General features: G+C 39.4%; 1 protein-coding gene across 1 annotated transcript in view; it reads left to right on the forward strand.

Annotated features, from left to right (window-relative positions):
- The first annotated feature begins 8728 nt into the window (after positions 1-8728).
- LOC121318422 (anoctamin-4) overlaps positions 8729-23675 on the forward strand; it is a 68699-nt gene continuing 53752 nt past the window's right edge. The window contains exons 1-2 of the mRNA XM_041255064.1: positions 8729-9044; positions 19049-19249. Coding sequence (XP_041110998.1) covers positions 19186-19249 — 64 coding nt within the window. The 5' untranslated portion in view covers positions 8729-9044; positions 19049-19185. The remainder of the gene's footprint in view (positions 9045-19048; positions 19250-23675) is intronic.

The raw sequence follows: 23675 nt of genomic DNA on the forward strand, positions 1-23675 counted from the left end.
AAGTCAGTAACTATTTGGCTTTTAACATGTTCATACAGAGCTGTGGTTATTCACTCATGAGGATAGTCATAACCAACTCACTCAAACCCTTCGGGGGCTTGTGGGTTATTCTGCTAACCTCATTTGTGGAATAACTACAATACCCTGTGAACATTCATGGAGTATCCTCTTTATTATTAAAATATAGAAATACATGACAAAAAACCTGACCTCTTCATTGAAGCATAGTGTTCAGTTTGTCCAGGCTATTCTATAATATTTAATTGACACATTGCCTCACCCTAGGCGATGTATATGAGTCTGTTAACCTTTGACCTACAGTTAACTTGTTTCCTTGGCAACTAGGATCTCTGAGGTCAGATCAACAGTCTCTCATCCAATGTTATTGGTGATACTGAGAAAAAATCTATGTATACAGAAAAAAAGGAGTAAATGCCGATGTAAACATTTTAATCTGCTATTCTGCAAGATATATGTTTTATTTTGTTTTAATTTGAAATGATACTAAAATGTTGTTGAGATCAATGAAATAATCCCAGGAATACTGTGCTGTAAACTATATAGTTAATTTAATATCCTGTAGTCAATATCTTTACTCTGCATTCAGTTCTGTATCAAGAGTTTGCTAGGCTTGTAACTTTAAGTTGTTTGGGCAATGTAACAGGGAGAGATCTGTGCTGACTCTGCTGGCGTGTTCACGGGCTGCAGGAAGAGGGCGGCAGTCGCCCAACAACCGCCTGTGAGTCATGGCAGTGACACGGGGAGGTGGGAAAGTGTGAGTGTGGACTTTCCCCCTCTCTGAATGGCCGAGAGGCGGGTCTTGGGTGATTGTCGGTCCTATAAAGTAACGCTCTGTTGTTTCCTCAGGTCTGCCCACTTAGACGCGCTAAGGGTGCGGACCCTTTGATTCAGGACCGGGAATCAGCGAGACAGAGAGAGAGAGCGGGGAACCCTTGGGCAGACCCCGGCGTATTGTGGAAGAGCAGGCGAGATAGCCGAGAGAGTAGGACGGTGATCCGGGTCGTGCGGGTAGCGGCGACCGGGATAACGCTGCCGAGTGCAGCACCTTTTATTTGTAGTTTTATTACTGTTTTATTTTCCCTTGTTCTTTTCGCCTTCTGTTTTCATTATTATTTCTTTGAGCACCTGCGAGTGCATTTGAAGGTCGTGTACCAGCTGTGGTATTTCCGTGGTGCTGTCTATCATCGTTGATAGGCAGCCCACGGTCAACAGTGCCCTCTACCGGAGGGAAAAAATTACAGGGAAAGGAAAAGAGCCGGCCTAAAATAAAACTGGGCACCTGTGTGGTGTTTCCCAAATACACCTGTCTGTCTCCTTGTCAGTGAATTACCCACACCCCTTTCACACGTGGTGTCAGAAGTGGGATTCACTGGCACTGCCCCAAGCAGTGCAACTATAGAAGGAGCAGACTAGCGATGGATGCGACTCAGTTTGCCGCAATGATGGACCTCCTGCGCCAGACGCTCACCGCGGCAGTACAGGGGGCGGCTAGACCCGCAGCTCCAGACCACTCCATCCAGAGACCCACCAAAATGACGGCCGAGGATCGACCGGACGCCTACTTGGAGGTGTTCGAGGCTATGGCGATCTCGGCCGGATGGCCCCAAGCCCAGTGGGCTAGCTATGTGTTGCCCCAACTCACTGGGGAGGCTCAAGCAGCTGCGAGGACGCTGTCCCCGGAGCACATGTTGGATTACCCTCGGCTGAAGGCAGCCATCCTAAACCGTGTGGGGGCCACACCGGAGGGCTACCGGAAGAAATTCCGGGAGGAGCAGCAGGACAATTCGACCAATACAGTCCGGTATGTGTTGGACCTGCGCAAACGTCTTGAGTCTGTTGGGAAATGGGCGCATGACAATTTGCAGCAGGCGCAGCACAGACAGGAGACACAATATAACCGAGGAGCCCGGTTGCGCACATTTCAGCCGGGGGATAAGGTACTTCTTTTACTACCCAGTTCTGAGTCGAAACTCTTGGCTAAGTGGCAAGGACCCTTTGAGGTTACACGCCAGGTTGGGAAGGTGGACTATGAGATCTGCCAGCCGGAGCGACGGACAGAGAAACACATTTACCATATCAATCTTTTAAAGCCTTGGTTACAGCCAGAGGCGTTGTTAGTGGCGCATGCAGATGACGTCACGGACCTGGGACCCGATCTTTCTGTGTTGGCAAGAAAGGATCGGTACAGATTGCTGAGAATCTGACACCAACGCAGAAATGTCAGGCTCACGGTCTGGTGGCGGAGTTTCCTGATGTGTTCTCTTCAGTCCCGGGGCAGACTCGAGTAGCCCATCATCACATTGATATTGAGCCGGGGGCGCTAGTTCGCCAGAGGCCGTACCGTATACCTGAGCGTAAAAGACAGGTAATAAAAGCGGAAATTGACGAAATGCTGAGACTGGGGGTAATAGAAGAGTCCCAAAGTGACTGGAACAGTCCGATCGTTTTAGTCGATAAGCCAGACGGGTCAACTCGATTTTGCATTGATTTCAGACGAATCAATGAGAAATCGAAATTTGACGCTTATCCGATGCCCCGAGTAGATGAGTTGCTGGAGCGTCTAGGCACGGCTCATTTTATGACGACACTGGATTTAACGAAGGGGTACTGGCAGATACCCCTGACTCCGGAATCTAGAGAGAGGACGGCGTTTTCGACTCCCTTCGGGTTGTACCAATTCAGGACCATGCCCTTTGGGTTGCACGGAGCCCCCGCCACTTTCCAGCGGATGATGGATCGCATCTTGCGGCCCCATCAGCAGTACGCCGCTGCTTACATAGATGACGTGGTTATCCACAGTGAGGATTGGCCGAGTCATCTGTGTAAGGTAGCGGCGGTGCTGCAATCCTTGCGGGAGGCGGGGCTCACTGCTAACCCAAAGAAGTGTGCCATTGGGAAGAGTGAGTCGGAGTATTTGGGGTATCGAGTAGGGGGCGGCCAGATCAGACCGCTAGTTGCTAAGGTGAAAGCCTTGGCTGACTGGCCGGTTCCTACAACCAAAACCCAGGTGCGCTCTTTCTTGGGACTAGCGGGCTATTATAGAAAGTTCATCCCGAGTTTCGCTACGCTCGCTGCTCCCTTGACAGACCTCACCCGGAAGGCTGCCCCAAATACGGTTCAGTGGACGGAGTCGTGCCAGAGGGCCTTTCTCGCCTTGAAGCGGAGGCTGTGTAGTAAGCCAGTACTATGCAGCCCGGATTTTGGTAAGAGGTTCACCCTGCAGACGGATGCGTCAGAGACAGGTCTCGGGGCAGTGTTGTCGCAGGAGGTTCGGGGAAGCGAGCACCCAGTCCTGTATATCAGCAGGAAGCTCCTTCCCCGCGAGAAAAATTATAGCACCATCGAGAAGGAGTGTCTCGCGGTAAAATGGGCAGTCGAGTCACTCCGGTACTACCTCCTGGGGCGACACTTCACCCTGGTTACAGATCATGCCCCCTTAGCATGGCTTCACCGGATGAAAGATAGCAATGCCAGAATCACACGGTGGTACTTGGCCTTGCAGCCCTATGCCTTCAGGGTAGTCCACCGAGCAGGAAAGCTGCATCAAAACGCAGACTTTTTCTCTCGGGAAGGCATGGGGGTGTAAGATTTTCGAATGAACCGGTGGTGTCATTCTGAGGGGAAGGATATGTAACAGGGAGAGATCTGTGCTGACTCTGCTGGCGTGTTCACAGGGCTGCAGGAAGAGGGCGGCAGTCGCCCAACAACCGCCTGTGAGTCATGGCAGTGACACGGGGAGGTGGGAAAGTGTGAGTGTGGACTTTCCCCCTCTCTGAATGGCCGAGAGGCGGGTCTTGGGTGATTGTCGGTCCTATAAAGTAACGCTCTGTTGTTCCTCAGGTCTGATCATTTTCCTCAGGTCTGCCCACTTAGACGCGCTAAGGGTGCGGACCCTTTGATTCAGGACCGGGAATCAGCGAGACAGAGAGAGAGAGCGGGGAACCCTTGGGCAGACCCCGGCGTATTGTGGAAGAGCAGGCGAGATAGCCGAGAGAGTAGGACGGTGATCCGGGTCGTGCGGGTAGCGGCGACCGGGATAACGCTGCCGAGTGCAGCACCTTTTATTTGTAGTTTTATTACTGTTTTATTTTCCCTTGTTCTTTTCGCCTTCTGTTTTCATTATTATTTCTTTGAGCACCTGCGAGTGCATTTGAAGGTCGTGTACCAGCTGTGGTATTTCCGTGGTGCTGTCTATCATCGTTGATAGGCAGCCCACGGTCAACAGTGCCCTCTACCGGAGGGAAAAATTACAGGGAAAGGAAAAGAGCCGGCTTAAAATAAAACTGGGCACCTGTGTGGTGTTTCCCAAATACACCTGTCTGTCTCCTTGTCAGTGAATTACCCACACCCCTTCCACAGGCAAATATAATTAAAAAGAAATAAAATGAAAAACGCAGTTGTGTAGCTCTTATCCAAAGAAAAGGAAACTAATATGAAAGGAACAATAATTCTTTGTATTGAGCATAATGTTAGTAGTAGAATAAGATCATCCAAGTAAGTTTTACACACATTCTACTGATATACCATAGATCTTTCTGTAAAAGACCTGAAATTAACTTCTGGAAAAGAAATCTGCATGTGTGATAAGTAAATATGTTACCAAATAATGATACTCTGGCCATTCTGTATTTATTTTAATATAGTAGTACACTGAAGCAAAAGTTAATTGTCTATACATTTCCTATAGATCCCACCTCTGTGTACGGCTAGGTCATGAAGTATTGAAGAGCCATTATTCTTGAAGACTGGTTATTCCATGTTTTACAATGCACTTACTTTGAGTAAATGATTATATCTCCTGTTGCCTTCTCATTGACCTTGCAGGGCATTGACAGACAGAAGCACTGTATCTAATGTAGAAGCAGCAGTGCACACTGCTGTTGCTTCTGTGCTGACACAAAGCACCAAGGCAATAGGGATGATTTAATTAGCTAATTGTGCAATAGTCCAGTCTTCATAATGAGAAATTTTAATAGACTTCCTTATATCAGTTGCTTTTATAAGATTTTATTCTTTCATTTAAGAGGGCTTCTTTGCTGCTTAGCCTGCTCAGCATCTTTCGGTTAATCCTTAACCCTTTGCAGTCCATTTATTCAGCACTTGTCAGGCGCGTCAGGTCCAATTTACTTTCAAACGCGCTGTTTAAATTTTTTAGAGTAAAACAGGTTTAAAAGGCACTGAATTGCAAAAGGACACTCAGTACTGTATCTCCAGCCAAGCCCCGCCCCTTGTTCACTGTATTTTTCACATACTTCTTTGTAGACATGCATACTGATAAATCCTCTCCTGATCATTCATTTTATCACCAAACTACTCAATAATGTGATCAAAGTCATTATTTTATTACTATAATTTCTCAAAAAGCTTTGCAAATGTCTATGATATTCTTTGAGCACTGGATGCAGAAGCAGCTATCTCCTTTGTTTATGTCCGTGTTATCTCTGTAGTGCATGGGGCTATGAGACACACCCTTTTTTTAGTTTTTTTCAGCTTCATTTGGTTCCTATCGGTCTCACTCGGCCATTAAAGGTTTTCTCAGCTTTTTCCAGAGAAAAAACTACTAGAGAGTACTTTACGTCTTTTTGATGATGTCGGACAGAGACCAGCATCGTACTAGAAAGGGAAATTGTAATGTCGGACCTGTTCTGACATAGGACATCAAAGGGTTAAACAGCCATAGCACACTATAGGGCTGCTCTAAGCTTATTGTGGATTGCAATCGATTGTTTCTTAGCTATATTTAAATGCATGATTGTAGTTTCCTGTTGGTCACGATCGAACAGTTCTAGGATAAAGCCTCCTTGTTAAAGCTTTACAAATGTAATGACTGTGGCATTTAGCAGACCTTTTATTTTATTTATTTTTTATATAATTAACATATTATGAATATATAATAACTGGTTAGCAATTGTTTAAATGGGCTCAACCAGTTGATATTTCCCATAATTATCGTCCGGTTATTAAAACCAGTAACAGGGCACGACCCCAGCACGAGCTGTCAAACTGTCAAACTGTCAAGCAGTTCCACCAGTACCTCACATAGTTGCTGTCTTCTCTTGCTTGCCTCTCAGCAGGAAAAAAAAATTGCTCACAAGAGATTATAAAAAATACTGCATGGGGTGGTGTGTGACAAATGAGAATGTAATACCCACCTAAGGTTTGGCATCCCACCCCTTGGGTGAACAATACAGTTTAATACCACACACTACCTCATGCATTATTCCCTACATAGCATGAAAGATACTATAAAAAAAGTTTTACAATATGTAATTCTGGATTTTCATACTTCAAACCCCTGGGGCCTGAACTCAGGACTAAATTGAGACAGAAGGGACCAATCTGATTTAACTGCTGTAAAAGATTGCTTGTGAAACAGATTTATATACCATGAATGTATCATTAAAAACAGCTGTATCCAAAGCACAGGATGTCTCTAAGGTGACATTATAAAAAGGAAAGAGTCTGTGATAAGCTCCATACATGTTATTTAAGTTTCTTAACAGCTTTACTTCTAGTATTACCCTGCCTTGAATGATTATGAGGACTATATTATTTCAATTGTGCATTAGTTATTCTATTCTGCCCCCCACAAAAAAAAAACTACACTACCTTATCATCAGGTTTGATTTGAGGTCAGATGTCTTATTATTTCTTGTTCAAGAACGTGTGCACCAGTTTTTACATATTTACTTTTGTTTTTTCCATCAATTTGAAAGAACTCATTTTAATGTTACCTCACCTCAATCAAGGGGTCAAGTTGATCTCTTTTCACCCGCTGAATCAAGGACAATGGTTATCGCCAAGATACTGTCTGGGAAATTTTAGCCTGGAATCATGACGTGCCTGACCAGTAGGTAGCTCTGAATTGTAATGAGGTGAACTACACCCAGGTTAATCTCCCCAACCCACAGAAGCTCAAATTCCAATACAAGCAACGAGACCAGCAAGCACTTAATCGCATGACTCACCCTGTAACACAGTAGTGTGTTTGTTGGAGGAGCAATTGGGAATCCTTATGTGATTGTTTGAAACACAAATTGAATTAGGTTAGTCTGAAGAATATGGTATCTTGAACCAATGATAACTACTGTATCCAGAAGAGGCAAGTGTCTCACGGGTCCCTCCCATTCAATAATACATAGACAATGCCTTATAAACTTAGGGGGGCCTGGTTCAATTTATAAAAAAAAATCTGTTAATTAAAACACAATCAAATTTCTATTTGATTCTATATGGAATTTACAAGTTCGCGTATAATTATTGCATATACTATGCTGCATTGTTTGCAAAACTATCTATAAGGCAAGGGTTTGCGTTTATTTTGTAATATAGTACTTTTACAGAACAGTTGGATGAGATGTAAGTACACCCTGAATTTAATGAAAATTAGGCACTTGGGTGTTCATCTCAAAAATACATTGAGCACAACTTGCAACACATGAGAAAAGGTTGACTGGGAAATGCCAGCAACAACTGCGACTGTTTAAAACATGCTTTCAGAAGTTCTTAACAAACTGATGCAATTGTAAGTGTCGCAATTGCCCGCAGCTTTAGCACATCTCATTACAATAGTTTTGATCCATCATTTGGTTAGGTTTGCATGAATTCTTTCCTAAAAAATGCCGTCCATGTAATCTCACTCTGCCTGTTATTCATAACGCCCAGAATTACATATTCATTTAACGCTAAAGCCCAAATAAGAACTGCGGCTGCAAAGCATTTGTTAAAATGATGCTAACAGCGTTGCATTTGTTTAGTACATTTCACGCTACGCTTCTGATTGGTTTGCATGTGGTTTGCAACGATTGTGACAGACGCAACACTTTAATGCATCTACCCCTAAGTGTTTTATCTATCATTGATGTTAGCTATAAATTATCACTGCACAAATTGGCTAATTTCAGTAAGTGCTGCTTAGATTAGTAATAGGTGCAACTCACGTCTCTAAAATACTTCCTAAAAATTCCCTGTAGTACTTATACCTATAGAAATCCAGTTGTAAAATCTAGATTGCTACAGGAAAAGTGATGCAAATTATTCCAATACACAGTAATAACTGACATGGTCCCCTCTAGAATAAAGCCAAAACCATATTTTTCATCTTTAAATAACACAATTTACTGTAGGCTATCAAAACATGTATTTTTTTCTGTAGCAATCATAAAATCCAAAGAATATTAATAAATTCCACAGTTAAATTTCCTTGTAAACTGTGATCTATTAGGCATCTTTCAAACATCCTGAAGTGGCTTGACATTTTGTTTCCTGCCACGAAGACCTATTTAAATACTTGTGTTCCCACTTGAGAAGTGTCTTGACTTTTATCACCTAATAATAATCTTTGCAGAAAACAGCAGATTTGTCTTTAACACCCAGGGTTAAAGAGCCCATTGACTCTCTCACATTGTGCTTGGGAAGCAGCTGAGAATGTGCCTCATTCAGGGCTCTGTTGTCATTCCTCTTCTCTATTGTGGTGCTGACACTGCTCACAAGGCCCTGATTGGCTGCTTGTGATGACTAATAGGAATACTGATGCTCTTGCTGTTCTCCCACCCACTCCCCCCCTTTTTCTCGCTCCCTCTTGCTCTATACAGTTTCTCTGCAATCCACTGAAAATACAATTTTCTTTACCCCTCCCCCCAAGACGTAGTTTTGTATGTTGCTTTTTTTTTTTTTTTTTTTTTACTCCTTTCTGCTGCTTGAGTCAGTGACACGAAACAGCACATAGCTTCAGTGGCTGGTTGTGTGTAGGAGTCCTCTTCAGTGCGAGCAGCTCCACTGAAGTGCATGTAACTGTAGCTGATAGACACAGATCTGGGTGATGTGATGTTTCTTCTGCTGCTGCTGCCCAAGTTGGCTTCTGTGTCTTTCCCGACCTGTTAGCCGAACTGGAGAAATTATATCTTTATAGCTTTTTTGTTGTTGCTGTTTTATTTCCCGAAGCCTAACTGGGAACTTCTTTACATTTCACACCTTCAAAGTAGCTTTTTTCTGTACATGGCTGAATCTTTCTGCATCTCATGGTAAGTGTCAGCGTGTTTTGCCTAAGCTCAGCCTTTTTTTTTACTGCAGTGCACTCTCTTTCCTAGCCACGCAGTTCTTTGACCTTCAGTTTCTTGTCTTGAGCCAAGACTGTATGCATTTCTCTAAGCTAAGAAATAAACGGTTATTATAATTATTTTTTAGTTATATATGATTGCTGGGAATATGTGGGTCACAGCTTCTAAAGGGTATCAGGTTGACATTTTACAATTTGCGTCTCAAGATGTGTTGCTATTCTGAAATTGTCATATAGAAAATGGGCATTAAATTGTCATTTTATAGCAAGCATCATCAATCCATAGAAGGCACTGAAGCGTTGATTAGAATTTCCTGTGTTAGTATAAATGTGATTCTATGAGACAACTTAAAGTCACTGCTTCACATGGATGTCTTATTAGTTTGTCCTTCTCCCTGTGTTTAGGGTCGGTTTTGTGTGTAACCTCAACATTGTACACATTTTTTACATGCACACTGTGTTACTAGTCTAAAGATAACTGCAATGCTATGGATTAAAGTTTGTTTATAGTGTAACATGGCAGTTTATCATTCACAGTTTTAGTTTTTTAACAGTGTGTATTCAAACACGTTTGTTTTTCCTTTTCATCTAACCGCAGATTAGTGTATTTACTTTCTAAGAAAAAAGTGAAAGCAGCCCCTTTTAAAAAATAAACATGTATGTGTAAGTTTATATAGAAAATTTTAGAAAGAACAACTGGCTAATATAGAAAAAAACTTTTTTAATGTATACTTAATACAATTTTTCAATTGAAATGTTTACAAACTTTATAACCGCTGACCTTGTTATATAAATCATGTTACAGTATTTTAATGAACCAATGATTTGCTCTGTTTAGTCACATAATTGCTTTTAAATAGAACAGTAAGCATAGCCTGAAGCTGATCACTCATAACCTACTGCCAAATACTGAGTTTGCATTGCAACAGTGTTATTAATTTGGTTGAAAAAAGATATTGAAGTCATTACAAGTACAAGTCTTGCAAGACACAAAGTTTTCAACTGAGCATGTAAAAGGCAAAGGCTAAGGTATCACCTACTAAAACACTAACACCACCGCATCTAGCACCTGGTCACTCATCTACAGTACTGACCAAGGCTGACAATGAATAGCTTCTGAGATCTCACAGGACCATCATCCAAAGTATTATGGCTGCATGCCCTTAGATCCATTTCAGCATCCTTTCAACAATGCTGTGTTTCTGATATGAGTTAAACCACTTAATAACTTTGGCATTTCGGATTGATGATCTAAAAACAATCTCAGCTGATGCATATTAAACATTGTATAGAATAGACTTCACTTCAACCCAACCAGGCAACTCTTGGGTAAAACAAACAGGTTTAACTCATGGAATACCTCTTCTCTATATCTCTTTTTGGTACTGAGGTATTGCTATGCTATACTGACAGTGAATAACAACTTGAAACTGACTGAGTCAGCATGGCCAGAGCAGTATGATGTGATTTGTTCTTTATATACATGCTTGCTAGGTAGTTCAGCCAGCTAAAAGGTGCTGACTGTGAATGGAGAAGTAGAGAATTTAAAGACATGCAGTATACCCTTGTTTTATTAATGCTGGACTGCCTAGTTTGGTACCAGGCCAAATGGTTTAGTGATTAGCATTTGTGTTTTCACATTGGGAGACAGGGGGGGGGGGGGGGGGGGGTTCTGTGAAACAGGAATTTAGCTGTAGCTGTTTGCTGCAATGTGTCCTGCAACAGAAGGTAATTATTACCCATACAGACACGGCTTTTCAAGTTGGAACGCACATTATCAAGTTTCTGCAAGATGTGAGTTAGTCAAGCTGCTCTTTAACACCTTTCATGTGTGAACTAAATTGATTGAAAAAATACAGTAATGGGCCCCCATTTTGAATTGGAACCATGCCAGTATGTCTGCATGTTGTGCATTTTCATTTGAGTTTCCCATGCAACAGCAAACTCTTCACTGGGCCAGCTCGACCTCAAGACCACTCTCTGTTAATATTATTGTATTCAGTCCCTTTGAGTGGTTGTACTAGAGCAGGGCTTCTCAAACTCAGTCATGGGGACCCCTGGGTCAATTTATGACTGCATTTGACGTAATGGTGGTATAATTTATTACTTAACCGTTTGTATATAAGCTACAGTAAGTGGAATGTCATTTCCACTCAAAAATGTTATAAAATTTTTATTTTCTTTTCTTTATAAATACCTACAGAGCTGTGCCAATCTCTAAGTAATTAGTGTCGAAAAAAAGCTTTTCAGACTCATTTGCCCAATATTTGATAATAGTAATATGTTTGTTCTGATTCTGGCTGTGGTACAATGTAGTATTCGTCATTTGTCAGATATAATCAGATTAAAACCATTTGTGCAGTCTATAATATAAAGTTGATAGCTATGCTGTCAATGTGTGTCTGTACCAAATTACAAATCTTTGCACGAGGTAACCACAACCACAACCCCTGCAGATGATTACTTTGTAATAACTGACAGTATTGTGTATGCCCTCAGTGCAATACAAGACCAAAGTTAATAGCACATTGCTGGAGTATTCTGTAGCCAAAAAGAGCACAGAACTCACTGGGGACACACTAAAAAGACTAACCTTGATACATACAGGGCCCTATATTAATAGTTAAAACAGTGGAGCTATTTCAATCCACCACCGTGAAGGTCATTTTTTATAGACTTCAGTTAAAGTAAATAGATTAAAATGCAAGTAGTGCACTGAATCGGAAAGTATTGTGCGTGAGACATTTGTGGTGCAAATCCAATACGATTTCATTTCTTTATGTCTTTATTTATATAATATTTGACCACACATGACCCATTGAGGTGGAACATGACCTTTTCAAATGGCCCCTGAGGAATGATCTGTTAGTCAGGGACCTTGTACTGCAGGATAAAGCAGGTGGGTACTGTGTGCGCAGTCTGGTTAGTGCTAAAATGTAGTATTTTAAACAAGCTTCACAGTGCTGAATTTTCTATGAGTAATATCAAAGAGATGTCATTCAACTAAAATAAATAATGAAAAATTATTCTTGCGCCAGACATTGCAGTTTTCTTGCTGGTACACCTCCTATGAAAAACTATCCTGCAGTTTTGCATAATTGGACAGCTTTGATAGAAGAGTGAAATTAAATATGGTGCTTCAGTTTGTCATGAAATCAATTATGTGTAAAAGTGCATCGTGCCTATTTCTACGCTGGGCTACTGTAGGGTATATCCCATGCAGATCCCAGAAGGGAACTGCAGTGTAAGCACTGTCAATGAAATCACTGTGTTTGTTTTTTGTTCTAATGGCTGAGTCTGTAAGAAATTCCTACATTTGCAGTCTCTCTACATATCTGACTGTCATCCTGCCTGTCAAGCTATCTTTCATCTGAACATTTATACAACTGTATTTAATATGTATTTATACAGCATACTCCTGTGATGAATACAGTACATGTGTCCTCCTGTTAGGTGTACAATGCTGCATATCTATAACGTCAATAACCTATTGCAATTCAGCCACATTGCATTTTTTAAAATTATTATTACAATTTGGGTGTGTGTCTATATAAGGTGAGGGGCACTGTTTTTGAGGTCACAGGAGGCTACGTTAAAAACACATATTTGTTCAATTTATTGCTCTACAAATTATTGGAATGTAAAAACCCTGAAGTTAGGAATTGTATACTCAAAGAACTTCAATATTATTTACTGCACCCATATTGCAATTATGGCACATTAGGAGATTTACTGGAATCACCAGCAGGGTGCCAATTTAAATTAATCTAACGGAACCACAAATCTGCTTTGAGGGAAAATATGTAACATTGTTTTATATTTTTATAAATTTAAAAAAGAAAGCTTAAATGCACGCTTTACTTTGTACAAAATAATTACTGTTTTAGTGTCATAAATGAAAGCCATTGCAAGCAAATAAGAAGGCAATATCTGTGTATGGCAATATCTGATTTTATATTTCATACATTATCTTTAATTTTATTATTTATCTTTATGTTTAATTTTGATGGGCTGTTAAAAGCATAGCTGAAAATGATTTGCCCACCCCTGTCCTAGTTACTAACCAGAGTGGTAAACCAGAGTTCCCTAAGTAGCTGGCTGTGAGTTGAGTCTCATATCGGAGCCATGTGGATAGCTGGAAAGGTGGTTATAAATGTGAGCAGTCGAGTGATGTGCAATTTAGTGAATGTTCTATAAAATATTATAAGGCACTTAAATAACCATTTAACTCAGATGTAGTAATTGCATGGTTATTATTACTCAGGGGTGGAAAGTAACAAAGTAGAAACTACTTCGTTACACTACTTAAGAATTTGTTTTTGGAATCTGTACTTCACTTAAGTACGTTATTTTTGGGATACTTGTACTTTTACTCAAGTACATTTGTAAATATGAAAATATTGTACTTTTCACTCCACTACATTTCCCAGAAGCATCTCGTTACTCGTTCTTTCAGCACACTGACTCTTGTGCTGGCCAGGATTCTGATTGGGTAAAGCAGCCGCATGTGCATGGTCTGCTTGCTTTGATGATGACATGGTATGTTGATGTCCAACCAGAGACCGTTTTAATTTTTAAAATAACCAATCAACAAACACAATGTTTAGCTGCGGAGGATGCATTATTAGTTTAGAAGAGTAGCAGGAATCTACAAGCAGTTTCAAAACAACATTTTTAAACATTTGATCCTAGAATTGTTTCATGAATTGTGTTTTATTTATGGATAAAGGTTGCAACTAAAATTTAAATTCCTGATTTGAGATTTAAATGAAGCATTTGAGCCCAAAGGAGTGGGCTTAATCGTGTGGCAATGCCCGCTTTGTGTAGTTACATGCCCGTGCTGAAGGTGAGAAGGTTTATGAGGGCTCAAGTGCTATTAGAATATGGAAAAGTTAAACTTATCCATATTCTAATATAACTTTTTTTTTTTTTTTTAAGTTTTTCTAATAGTTTTATTACATTTTATGAAGAATTAGTTTTTGTTGCTCAGTTTACCTCAGTATTCTGTGAGTAATGTGGTTTTCTCAAAAAACGTCCGTGGTCTGTTCAGGCTCTTTGGTTTATCCAAGCGGTGGACCCAGTAGGCTACTTCCTGTTGAAATTACTTGTACAGAAAACACTGTACAAATAATTTAAAATCACAGACCAATGTAATGCCTCACTGTAGTGAAAGAGCATAATCTATCTGTTTATTAGAAAACGATTGAGTGCGGACAGCCAATCAGCTTCTAGATCTAGCGGGCTTCTATTTTGTATAAATGTCCACTGGAACGTTGAAGTGCTTAACTGTGAATTACATTTTAAAATCAATCCGTGCATAAATACTGGCATTTTCCCTTACCAATCTAATTTACAACTAATCTGATAATATAAAAAGCTACTTAAACATACTTTCTGAAGCTGGTCTGCAGACAAGCGAAATCATGTCTGTGCATGATACTGGACAGCAAATCAACAGGGAAGACATGATTGGTCCACAATTCTGTCATCGGCTGGATCCAAACGACACCCTCCCTCAAAACCAGCCAGTCAAACTCCCGACCCTGTTTCAGTTCTTTCCGCACCAGCCAATCCACTCCCTGCCTGCTTGAATGACGCCCCGCCTCCAACAACAAGTTTCAAGTCAGACTCAATACTACACAGACTTTTCAGTAATTAAGAACATAAGAAAGAACATAAGAACATAAGAACATAAGAAAGTTTACAAACGAGAGGAGGCCATTCGGCCCATCTTGCTCGTTTGGTTGTTAGTAGCTTATTGATCCCAAAATCTCATCAAGCAGCTTCTTGAAGGATCCCAGGGTGTCAGCTTCAACAACATTACTGGGGAGTTGATTCCAGACCCTCACAATTCTCTGTGTAAAAAAGTGCCTCCTATTTTCTGTTCTGAATGCCCCTTTTTCTAAACTCCATTTGTGACCCCTGGTCCTTGTTTCTTTTTTCAGGCTGAAAAAGTCCCTTGGGTCGACACTGTCAATACCTTTTAGAATTTTGAATGCTTGAATTAGGTCGCCACGTAGTCTTCTTTGTTCAAGACTGAACAGATTCAATTCTTTTAGCCTGTCTGCATATGACATGCCTTTTAAGCCCGGAATAATTCTGGTAGCTCTTCTTTGCCCATGTCCAGATAAATTATACTAAGAAAGAGTAAGACCCCAATAAATAAATATGTTAGCAATAATAATAAAGTTTTCTCTACATGTATGTCGTTTTTCTATTCTAATTAATGTTAGGGACTATTTTCCTCAGCGGAGTTTTACCTGGTGAAATATCAGAAGTTCAAGGTAAATATAGGTGTTAAAGTTTTTGTTAAATAGAAAATAAAGAAACAGATCGTTTTCTAACAGCGATAGACCCCTTTCGATGCAGGTTCCCTGTGGTAGATGACCTTGACTTTCGTTAGCGCCTTCCTACGACTCCGGATGCATAACTCCAGTAGCGATCATCTAACACACGGTAGAGCCTGCATCGACGGGCTCTATGCTTAAATAGTATCTGCTTATATCCACTTGTTTCTTGATATTTATAAATGTTGTAAAACAAGTTCTTGTCATATTTTGTTTCTCTGTGTTGCTGAAAATGTCTCCGCCCATTTAAAATAAAATGCCAGTCTCAGTGACGTTACATGAAAAAACAAACAAGCAGGCAGCGAAATTCAGTTCCTCCACTATCCAGTTATATGCGTGGACTTTGGTTCTTTGACTTGCTGGGCAAAAACACGTTTTTTGTCATGTTTACCCGATTTTTGTCGTCTGTTCAATATTTTCCAGGTACTATTTTCTAGGAAGTTGTGAACGGGATTGCTTTGTAGGGGTGACGGCAGACCAGAAACAGACTCAAAACAAGTGAATGGCAGGACAAAACTGCAGCGCTATGGCGCTCAGAGTTTTATTAAATAATAAATAAACAAAAGTTAAACAAACCAAAAGACACCAAACAAAAAGCACGTTGGCCAAACAAATAAACAAACAAACAAATAACAAATCAGCACACTTAGCAATTCTTATAATCCTTGTACTTTACTTTCGACTTACATCTCTCCGACGAGCTTAGACAGCTTCAGGCTTTTATATTCTGGCCGAGGGGTTAACTAGCTATTAATTAATTATCTTAGTACCCCTCGGCCTTAGTCTGCACATGATTAATAAGGATGCGTGACTGTCAGTTAGTTAAATAATCAGTAGCTGATCAGTCACGCGTCCTCACAAGGTTTTAAAAGTAAAAATACAAAATAAGACAACAAATAATAATGAAACAGCGCATATGTATATATGCGGGTGGGACAGTCTGCCACAGAAATGCACAATATTTTGATTAAAATGCTGTTTTAGTTCGACTCCGACATTGTAATAAGCAGCCCTACACTGTAGCCTAGGATACAGCAGACGTCAGACATCAGAGGATCAAATAACGTTCAAACGTGGTTCTCTGTCACTTCACAAACACATTATCACTTGATTATGTTGGCCAATCAAAGTCTGATTATTGTGGCAATTGCTGGGCTTAGTAACTACTAGCTTGATCAAAAGCAAAATTGAAATACACGAAAATATAATATTTAAGTTAGTATATTGCGGCTTTCTTCATTAACATATTTTCTCTTAGTACATACCACAAAATGGTTACTTTGCTAAGTGTTGCAAGGAAAATTCAAATTGCGGTATGTTTGCTCTGCGACTGGCCCATCTTAGTACACCTACCCCTGAGCGTCATAAACAGGGTCGGATCCAGAATTTCATGAAGGGGGGGGGGGGTTCAAGACTGTCATGAAGGGGGGATACCTGATACGAAACATACCATTTTGACATTTTTATCAAAGGGGGGGGGTGCTCCAGACCCCTAGTACCCCTTGGATCCACCCATAATAAATCAATACTGTGTAAGAAGACACAGCCTACTGTTTTCTTAATATCTACTGAGACCTTGGGAGTAGAAATGACCAGACACGACAAACAATTTCTATTCACAGAAATCAAGTGTTTTATCTCTGACATACAGGTAAAAGTACACAGAGAAATGCACTGCGACTATGTGAACTAGCCCTAATACAAAGTAACATAAATGTAAAATCCTTAGCTGTTAGCCCTCTCCTGTCTTTTGTAATGTACTGTGCATCTGTTAAAAATGTTGAGATCAACAGGTCCCAAGGTAAAAGTGATACCTACCAAACGCCCTTGAATCAAGGGGAAATCCTTTTAGAAGAAGACAATTTAGCTAATCACCTTTCCAAACATGTAAAACCTAGTTCCCTTCTGGTTAAGATGGTAAGAAGTGATTATATACATAAGCAGCATTACTACCTAATGAATCAAAAACTCTGATTTTTTTCACACAGTTGATTTATTTTATGATTGTTTTTTACAGGATGTTTGTAATCTAGTCCTGCACTTGCAGAAATTATACTTATATACAGTATTTACAATGTGATTGTTTGGATTTAAAATAAAGTCACCATGTTATTTGTTTGCAGGTTGTTTTTTTTTTTTTTGGGGGGGGGGGGGGGGGGGGTTGTATATTTTTAATCACTTCTGTCCTGTCAGAATAAATGCCCAGAAAGCATTTGTTTCCAGTTCTAATATTTTATTAAGTTTTCGATAATGACCAGTCACATCTAGCTGTCAGTTTATTGTCAGCTTAAATGAATCACTCTGTAGGAAAGTACAGAAACTTGAGACATATTAGTAATTAGATTACACAACAAAACACCTCTCCCCAGCTGTGTCACTGTTTTGTACTCAGATTTGGTCTCTGGAAGGTCACTGTGTTCTCTGTGTTGCTGTGCTTTTACTATTTAGAGCTAGATTTTATTATAGCAGTGATATTTTACCTTCATGCATGTCCATTGCATGTAAAATGTTTGATTTTCAGCAAAAACATTTGAGCAGCATTTTACAAATTAGACCGAACAAACACCAACATCCAAATTATAATCATTACATTACTTACAGTTACAGTTAAGCAGGGGAACATTTTTATGTCTGAAATGCAAATCTTTTTTGGCATGTTTCTATGGAGAGTATTCTGCTTTTATAAGCAACTTCAGGATGTAAAGCTGATCTTCACAACAGGGACCGGGTGCAAGTAGAGGTGGCTGTAAAACAGGAGAAGCTGTGCCTACCAACTTCAGCAGGAAGGTTAATTAATAAAGGTTTCTTACAAATATGAACAAAGTATAGCAAAACGTTTTGCATCACCTAGAATTTGAGGATTGAAACATAATTAAAAAAATCATAAAAATCAACATAGTTTTGATATTTTATAAGCCATAATAGTAGTACAGTATTTCATGTTAGATTTTGAAAATGTTTTAATTTGTCAGTTTTTCGTTAAGTATATGGAAAATTACAAAGCGGTGTGTGATTCAATGTGTTAATGTAACATTATTCAGCAGGTTTCATTCGACTTTATGAAGACAAATTAAGTAAATTATTAGGGCGATGCAAAATGTTTGGCCATAGCAGTACAACAAGTGTAAAAACAAATAACATATAACACATTGTTTGTCCATTTAGTAGTTACAGATTTCTTATGCTCAACCAGAGAAATGCTTTGATTATTTAACATATCATTGGGAAACATTGACAGAAATTTTAAAGTAAAACCATCCTTCAATGTGTGAAAAAAAAAAAAAAAAAACAATTGTGCCTTATCCTTAGAAGTATTATTACCATGCTGTCACTCTATGAACTAAACAGAAATGTCCAACACTGGAAGGTACTGTAATGTTGTATGAGGACCTGCACCTTTAAGAACGCAATGAAAAACATGCTGACAAGAGCGCTGTCAATGTTAATGAGGAGTCTTTAAAGCTGAATTATGCACATATGTCTGTGCTGCAGGCTGTAAAAGATATTTAACATCACTGTGGCTTTATTTCCGTTGTAAATGTTTTAAACCAAATTATAACTATTTGGTATCCCAGAACTATGAGGCAGTAGAAAATAACATCTTAGTTTCTTTTTTTTTCAGGTATAAGTTTGTCTATTCATGGGGCTGAAAAACAGAGTCGAAACCATCACAAAAGAAGTGCAGCTTGCCATCACACTTCAGAGCACCTGCCTGTGGTCAGGCATTCCTCACTCCCGCCTGTTAGAAAGTCAATAAACATGGAGGAGTCGTCCTCTGGATCCCCAGACTCAGCAGTCACTAATGGAAAAGTATCTCACCCAGGTCAGTTCAATGCTACTTAGTGCTGGAGCCTACCAGCTATACACCACCACAATCATGTTTGATCTATACAATTAAACTTTAGAAACTCAATTTTCAACCTTAGCATTACAAAACATTATGCCAGATCTAGTAGATAGATGTAGCAGCAGATGACAGGACTTCTCATTACTTTTACATATGAAATCTTTACAATCTACAGCAATCTGCAGCAAAGCCCTTTCCAATGTAGTCTTGACATCACCGGAAGGACTGATGTAGTGTTGAAGGCTATCGGTCCTTAGATCTGACAAGGTTTAGGTCAATAAAATTGACTTTCTTCTGAAGGCACCATAATGGAAGTAGGGGGCAAATGATTATAAGTAACTAAGTACTAAGTACTAAGCACTGAATGAATTAAGGCTTGAACCAACAGGGCTTGGACAAAAAGGTTCCTTGCATGCAGCTCTGGTCATGGAAAAGTGCTAATATATTTCAAATTACAAATAACCATTCCATTCAAGCTGCATAATGAATGTTTTATTCACTGTCAGTCAAAAGTAGTAGTGTTAAAAGTAATGTTGAGACTACAACAGGTCTCAAACCACTTCACCAGAGAACAGTTCTGACAAGACCTGATCCAACCAGATCTGTTCTGTTCATACAGTTTTATTGAATTAATCTAAGGGGCATGTTTCTTGTCATTTCCATGGCAATAAAAACGAATCTTAAAATGAGATACTGTTTTCTTTTGACCTTTTTCAGATATTCGTAGATTTTGCAAAATTTAAGTCAGAAAAAAGACAAGAACAATAAAATATATGAAAACGAATATGAAATTGATTTAAAAAATATATATATAAAAAAAAACCCTGTTCCTAATGAGCCACCATAAAAATGGGCATCAGGTGCAGAAACAGCTACCTTCAGCACAAATATTAAAGTCTGATAAGTGTAGTTATGTGAACCAAGCGAGTCTTTACTCAACGCAATGCTGAGATGCTGATTCATACATGATTAATGTAGTTGATTATCCAGTTGGAGTTTCACTGCTGTGCAGTGCCAGGTCCTGCTCCTTTAGGATGGGGGGGCCAGTAGACCTCTTAGAGGGGCTGCCATTTAGACACATACTTTTAAACATAGTTATTTTTCGTTGCAGTAATAATATAGGGTTATAGGCAATTCCATGACAAACAAATGTAAATGCAGAGTGACTCTGTGGCAGAGCAAAGCTCTGCCCTAAATTGGCAGGGATGGGGTTAATTTCCCCTACCTGCCTGGGTTTATTATGTTCAGGTGGCTGGGGTTGATTAGTTGATTAGGTTGATTAACGATCAATCAGCGCCCGGCCACCTGACATAAAAAGGAGGCCTCTGCTTCTCATTTGGAAAGAGGGAGCTGAGGAAGCAGGTTGGTGTTTGTGGGTTTTTGTATTTGTGATTCCAGTGAAGGGATTGCCCAGCCTGGAAACCTTAATTTTGCAAGTTTTGTTTTTGTATTGCTTTATTTGTGTTTAAATCCCTTTATTTTGCCCTTGTGCACGTTTATTTTGTGTTTATTTATAATAAAAGTATATTTGTTTGAACTGCAGTCTGTCTCTGGGCCTCTATCCACTCTCCAGCCTGCCACAGACTCACCAAATACTTATCTTTTAGATGTATTCAGTGCATCTCTGCCATCCATGTTCTACAGGTGTACATCATTTGGGATGAATCTTTTTTTTCTGAGTCTTTCTTATTCCTTTAAACTTAAACTGTCTTTCCATTCATTTTATATAAACTATTGTACAGATTTATACAATCTTCCTTTCCACTTTCCAAAAGTAATGAAAGCAATATAATTAAAGCATACGTTTTCTATTTTTTTGACTTGGAGAACTCCTTTGCAAGTTCCTCCATGTTCAGACTTATTGTGATAGCTTTTTCATGAGCCAAAATAACTAGGTTTCTCTTCCTGTTATGAAGCATGGCTCGACGAAAAGGAGTAAGTACTCGTGACAGAGTGGTGAAGGAATTTTCACATGAAGCTGTCGATACACCAATTATTAAAGCTGACACATACATATTATGCTGCAAAGGAAATGCATCTGCCTATCCATGCAGAAGTTTACAGACAGCAGCACAGTCTGCATCTTTGTTGAGTTTTTTAAGCAACATAGGTTTAGCTACAACAATTTAATTTGTTGTGTCATTTTTGTCAACAACAGCTATCATCTAAAATCTGGCTATTCTCAGAAAATCTTTATCTAATGTTTAACATAGGTCTCTTTAATGTAAGGCGGCAATCGGATTTAGCAGTACTTGTATAGTCTGAATGACCTAGTGTTGAAAACACAACAGAATCAGCTAGCTGCTTACTCATGGTTCTCTGTCTCTTTGCAGTATGCACATCTACCGCTACACTAAAGTACTCATTCCAGAAATCTTCATCTTGACAGAGATTTTGTAATGCATCTACTGTTGCACATATCAACAGATTGTGACTGAAGAACAGCATTGGCTGGCTTTAAAATACCAAGAATATGGACTATGAACTTTCCATGAACAAACAAGCTCTGTCTCTTCAGCTGAGAAAAAAAAATTTCAGATGCTTCTGTACATAAGTCTATGGAAAAAAAAAACAAAAAAAAAAAAAACCAAACACAAAAAAAACCACACAAAAAAAAAAAAAAAAAAAAAAAAAAAGCAATATTATCCTCTGGACCATTGTACCTTTGTATAATGTAGTGCCGATGAAATAATGCACACAGAACTACAAAGATCAAAAGATCTCTTTGCACATGATTCACTTTGAATTAAGTGCACTACTAATAAGTGCAGTTGATGGTTGTAACAATGCATGTATGGTAAGTGCCTTCCTAGTTTTCTTTGCAGTAAAGCCTGCACACCGCCATTAACCCCACTCATCACTGATGCACCATCGTAGCACTGGCTGATGATGTCATCATTAAAAGCTACTTCAGAGAGGTGTTGAAGTATTTGAATTGTAATGTATTCTGCATCCAACTGATACAATTCAAGCAAGCCAATCAGATTCTCCTCAGGTATTGAATCTAACAAATCTTACCATGATGGACAGATTTTCTACTTCTCTTGTGTCCCATCACTTTTGATACAGTACCTACTAGAATAAGAATGCACCATTTTACTTAATGTCTTTATCACTTTTGATGTATACTTTGCATTTTGTGGTAAAGTCTTTACTATCTCTGCTAATTTTGGATCTTTCTGTAGAGTGTATTCAAACGGCTTTATGAAAAGCCCAGTTGTAAAATGGTCCACAGCATCTATTTTATCACTATCCCCACGAAGGGGGAATTAATTGACTACAAGAAAACATATTATCTCTCCAATGCTTTTAACATAGTACTTGTTTTTCTCCACTTGATTGGGACCTAACAGAATCAGTGGTTTTTCCTGTTGCCTGTCTGTGTTTAAACTCGCTGCAAGCGGCAACAGCTTATAAATCAGCACGATTCGTGGCATGTTTGTGAAAACCCTTTTCAAGTTCAAGCGCAGATGTCCAATTGTTAAACACGCATACTGTAAACATGGTACCCTTGTCATTTACTACCTTGAAAATGAGACAAGGAAAACAAAAGCAGGTATCTTCTGTTACGGAATACTCAAGCCAGGGATGCATTTTAAACCAACTTGTGTTAAAGCTTCTCGCTCACTTACCAAACATACCTCAGCGTGGATAAGATTTTAAAACAGGCTGACTAGGAGTATCTCTATTAAGATCGTCAGCTGTTGCACTAGAAGAACAAGAAGCAATAGCAGATTTTATGTTACTTTCCTCTGTTGTTCTTTTATTATCAATGCTACTAGTAGTAGTGTGAGGCACAGGTTCTTTATTTTGTCGAATAAGAAACTGATCCATTGTGATGCAGCAGAACTACAACATGGAGGCCTAGAAATAACTAAAACTAACTTAATGTACAGAGATAATAACTAAATAAAATGAATGGATGGCTAAAAAAAAAAACTATTTCCTTGGCAGTCAAACTTTGATACTTTAAAATAAAATCACAAATCTAAATTTACTAACCTTTTTATAATCTCTAACCTAACCCAACTTCACTCTCTTGGAGATTTAAGAAAAAAATCTTAATTAGTTTTTTTTAAACCGTTTAGGAAAGTGGATCTTGGGGGCCAAAGGGACATTTGGGGGGGACGGGTCCCCCTCAGGCACCACCTTAGCACTGGCCTTGTGCTGTGCCTTATGCCTGTTTAAGGGGTTTGCACGTAGTACATCTCTTCTGTTAAAATAAATCAATGCAGTGCTCAATAAAGAGACTGTTCTGACACCAGCAAACTCATCTGGGCCACTCCAATGTTCTTAAATTAAAATCTAGCAGTTCAGTGACTGCCAGCTACTCCTGTTGTAAACATAGCTCCTGTCTATTCCTATGGTAATGACATGTCTGTTTAAAATGTTTTTACCACCT

The sequence above is a fragment of the Polyodon spathula genome, chromosome 7 (genome assembly GCF_017654505.1).
Source record: "Polyodon spathula isolate WHYD16114869_AA chromosome 7, ASM1765450v1, whole genome shotgun sequence".
Taxonomy (NCBI): domain Eukaryota; kingdom Metazoa; phylum Chordata; class Actinopteri; order Acipenseriformes; family Polyodontidae; genus Polyodon; species Polyodon spathula.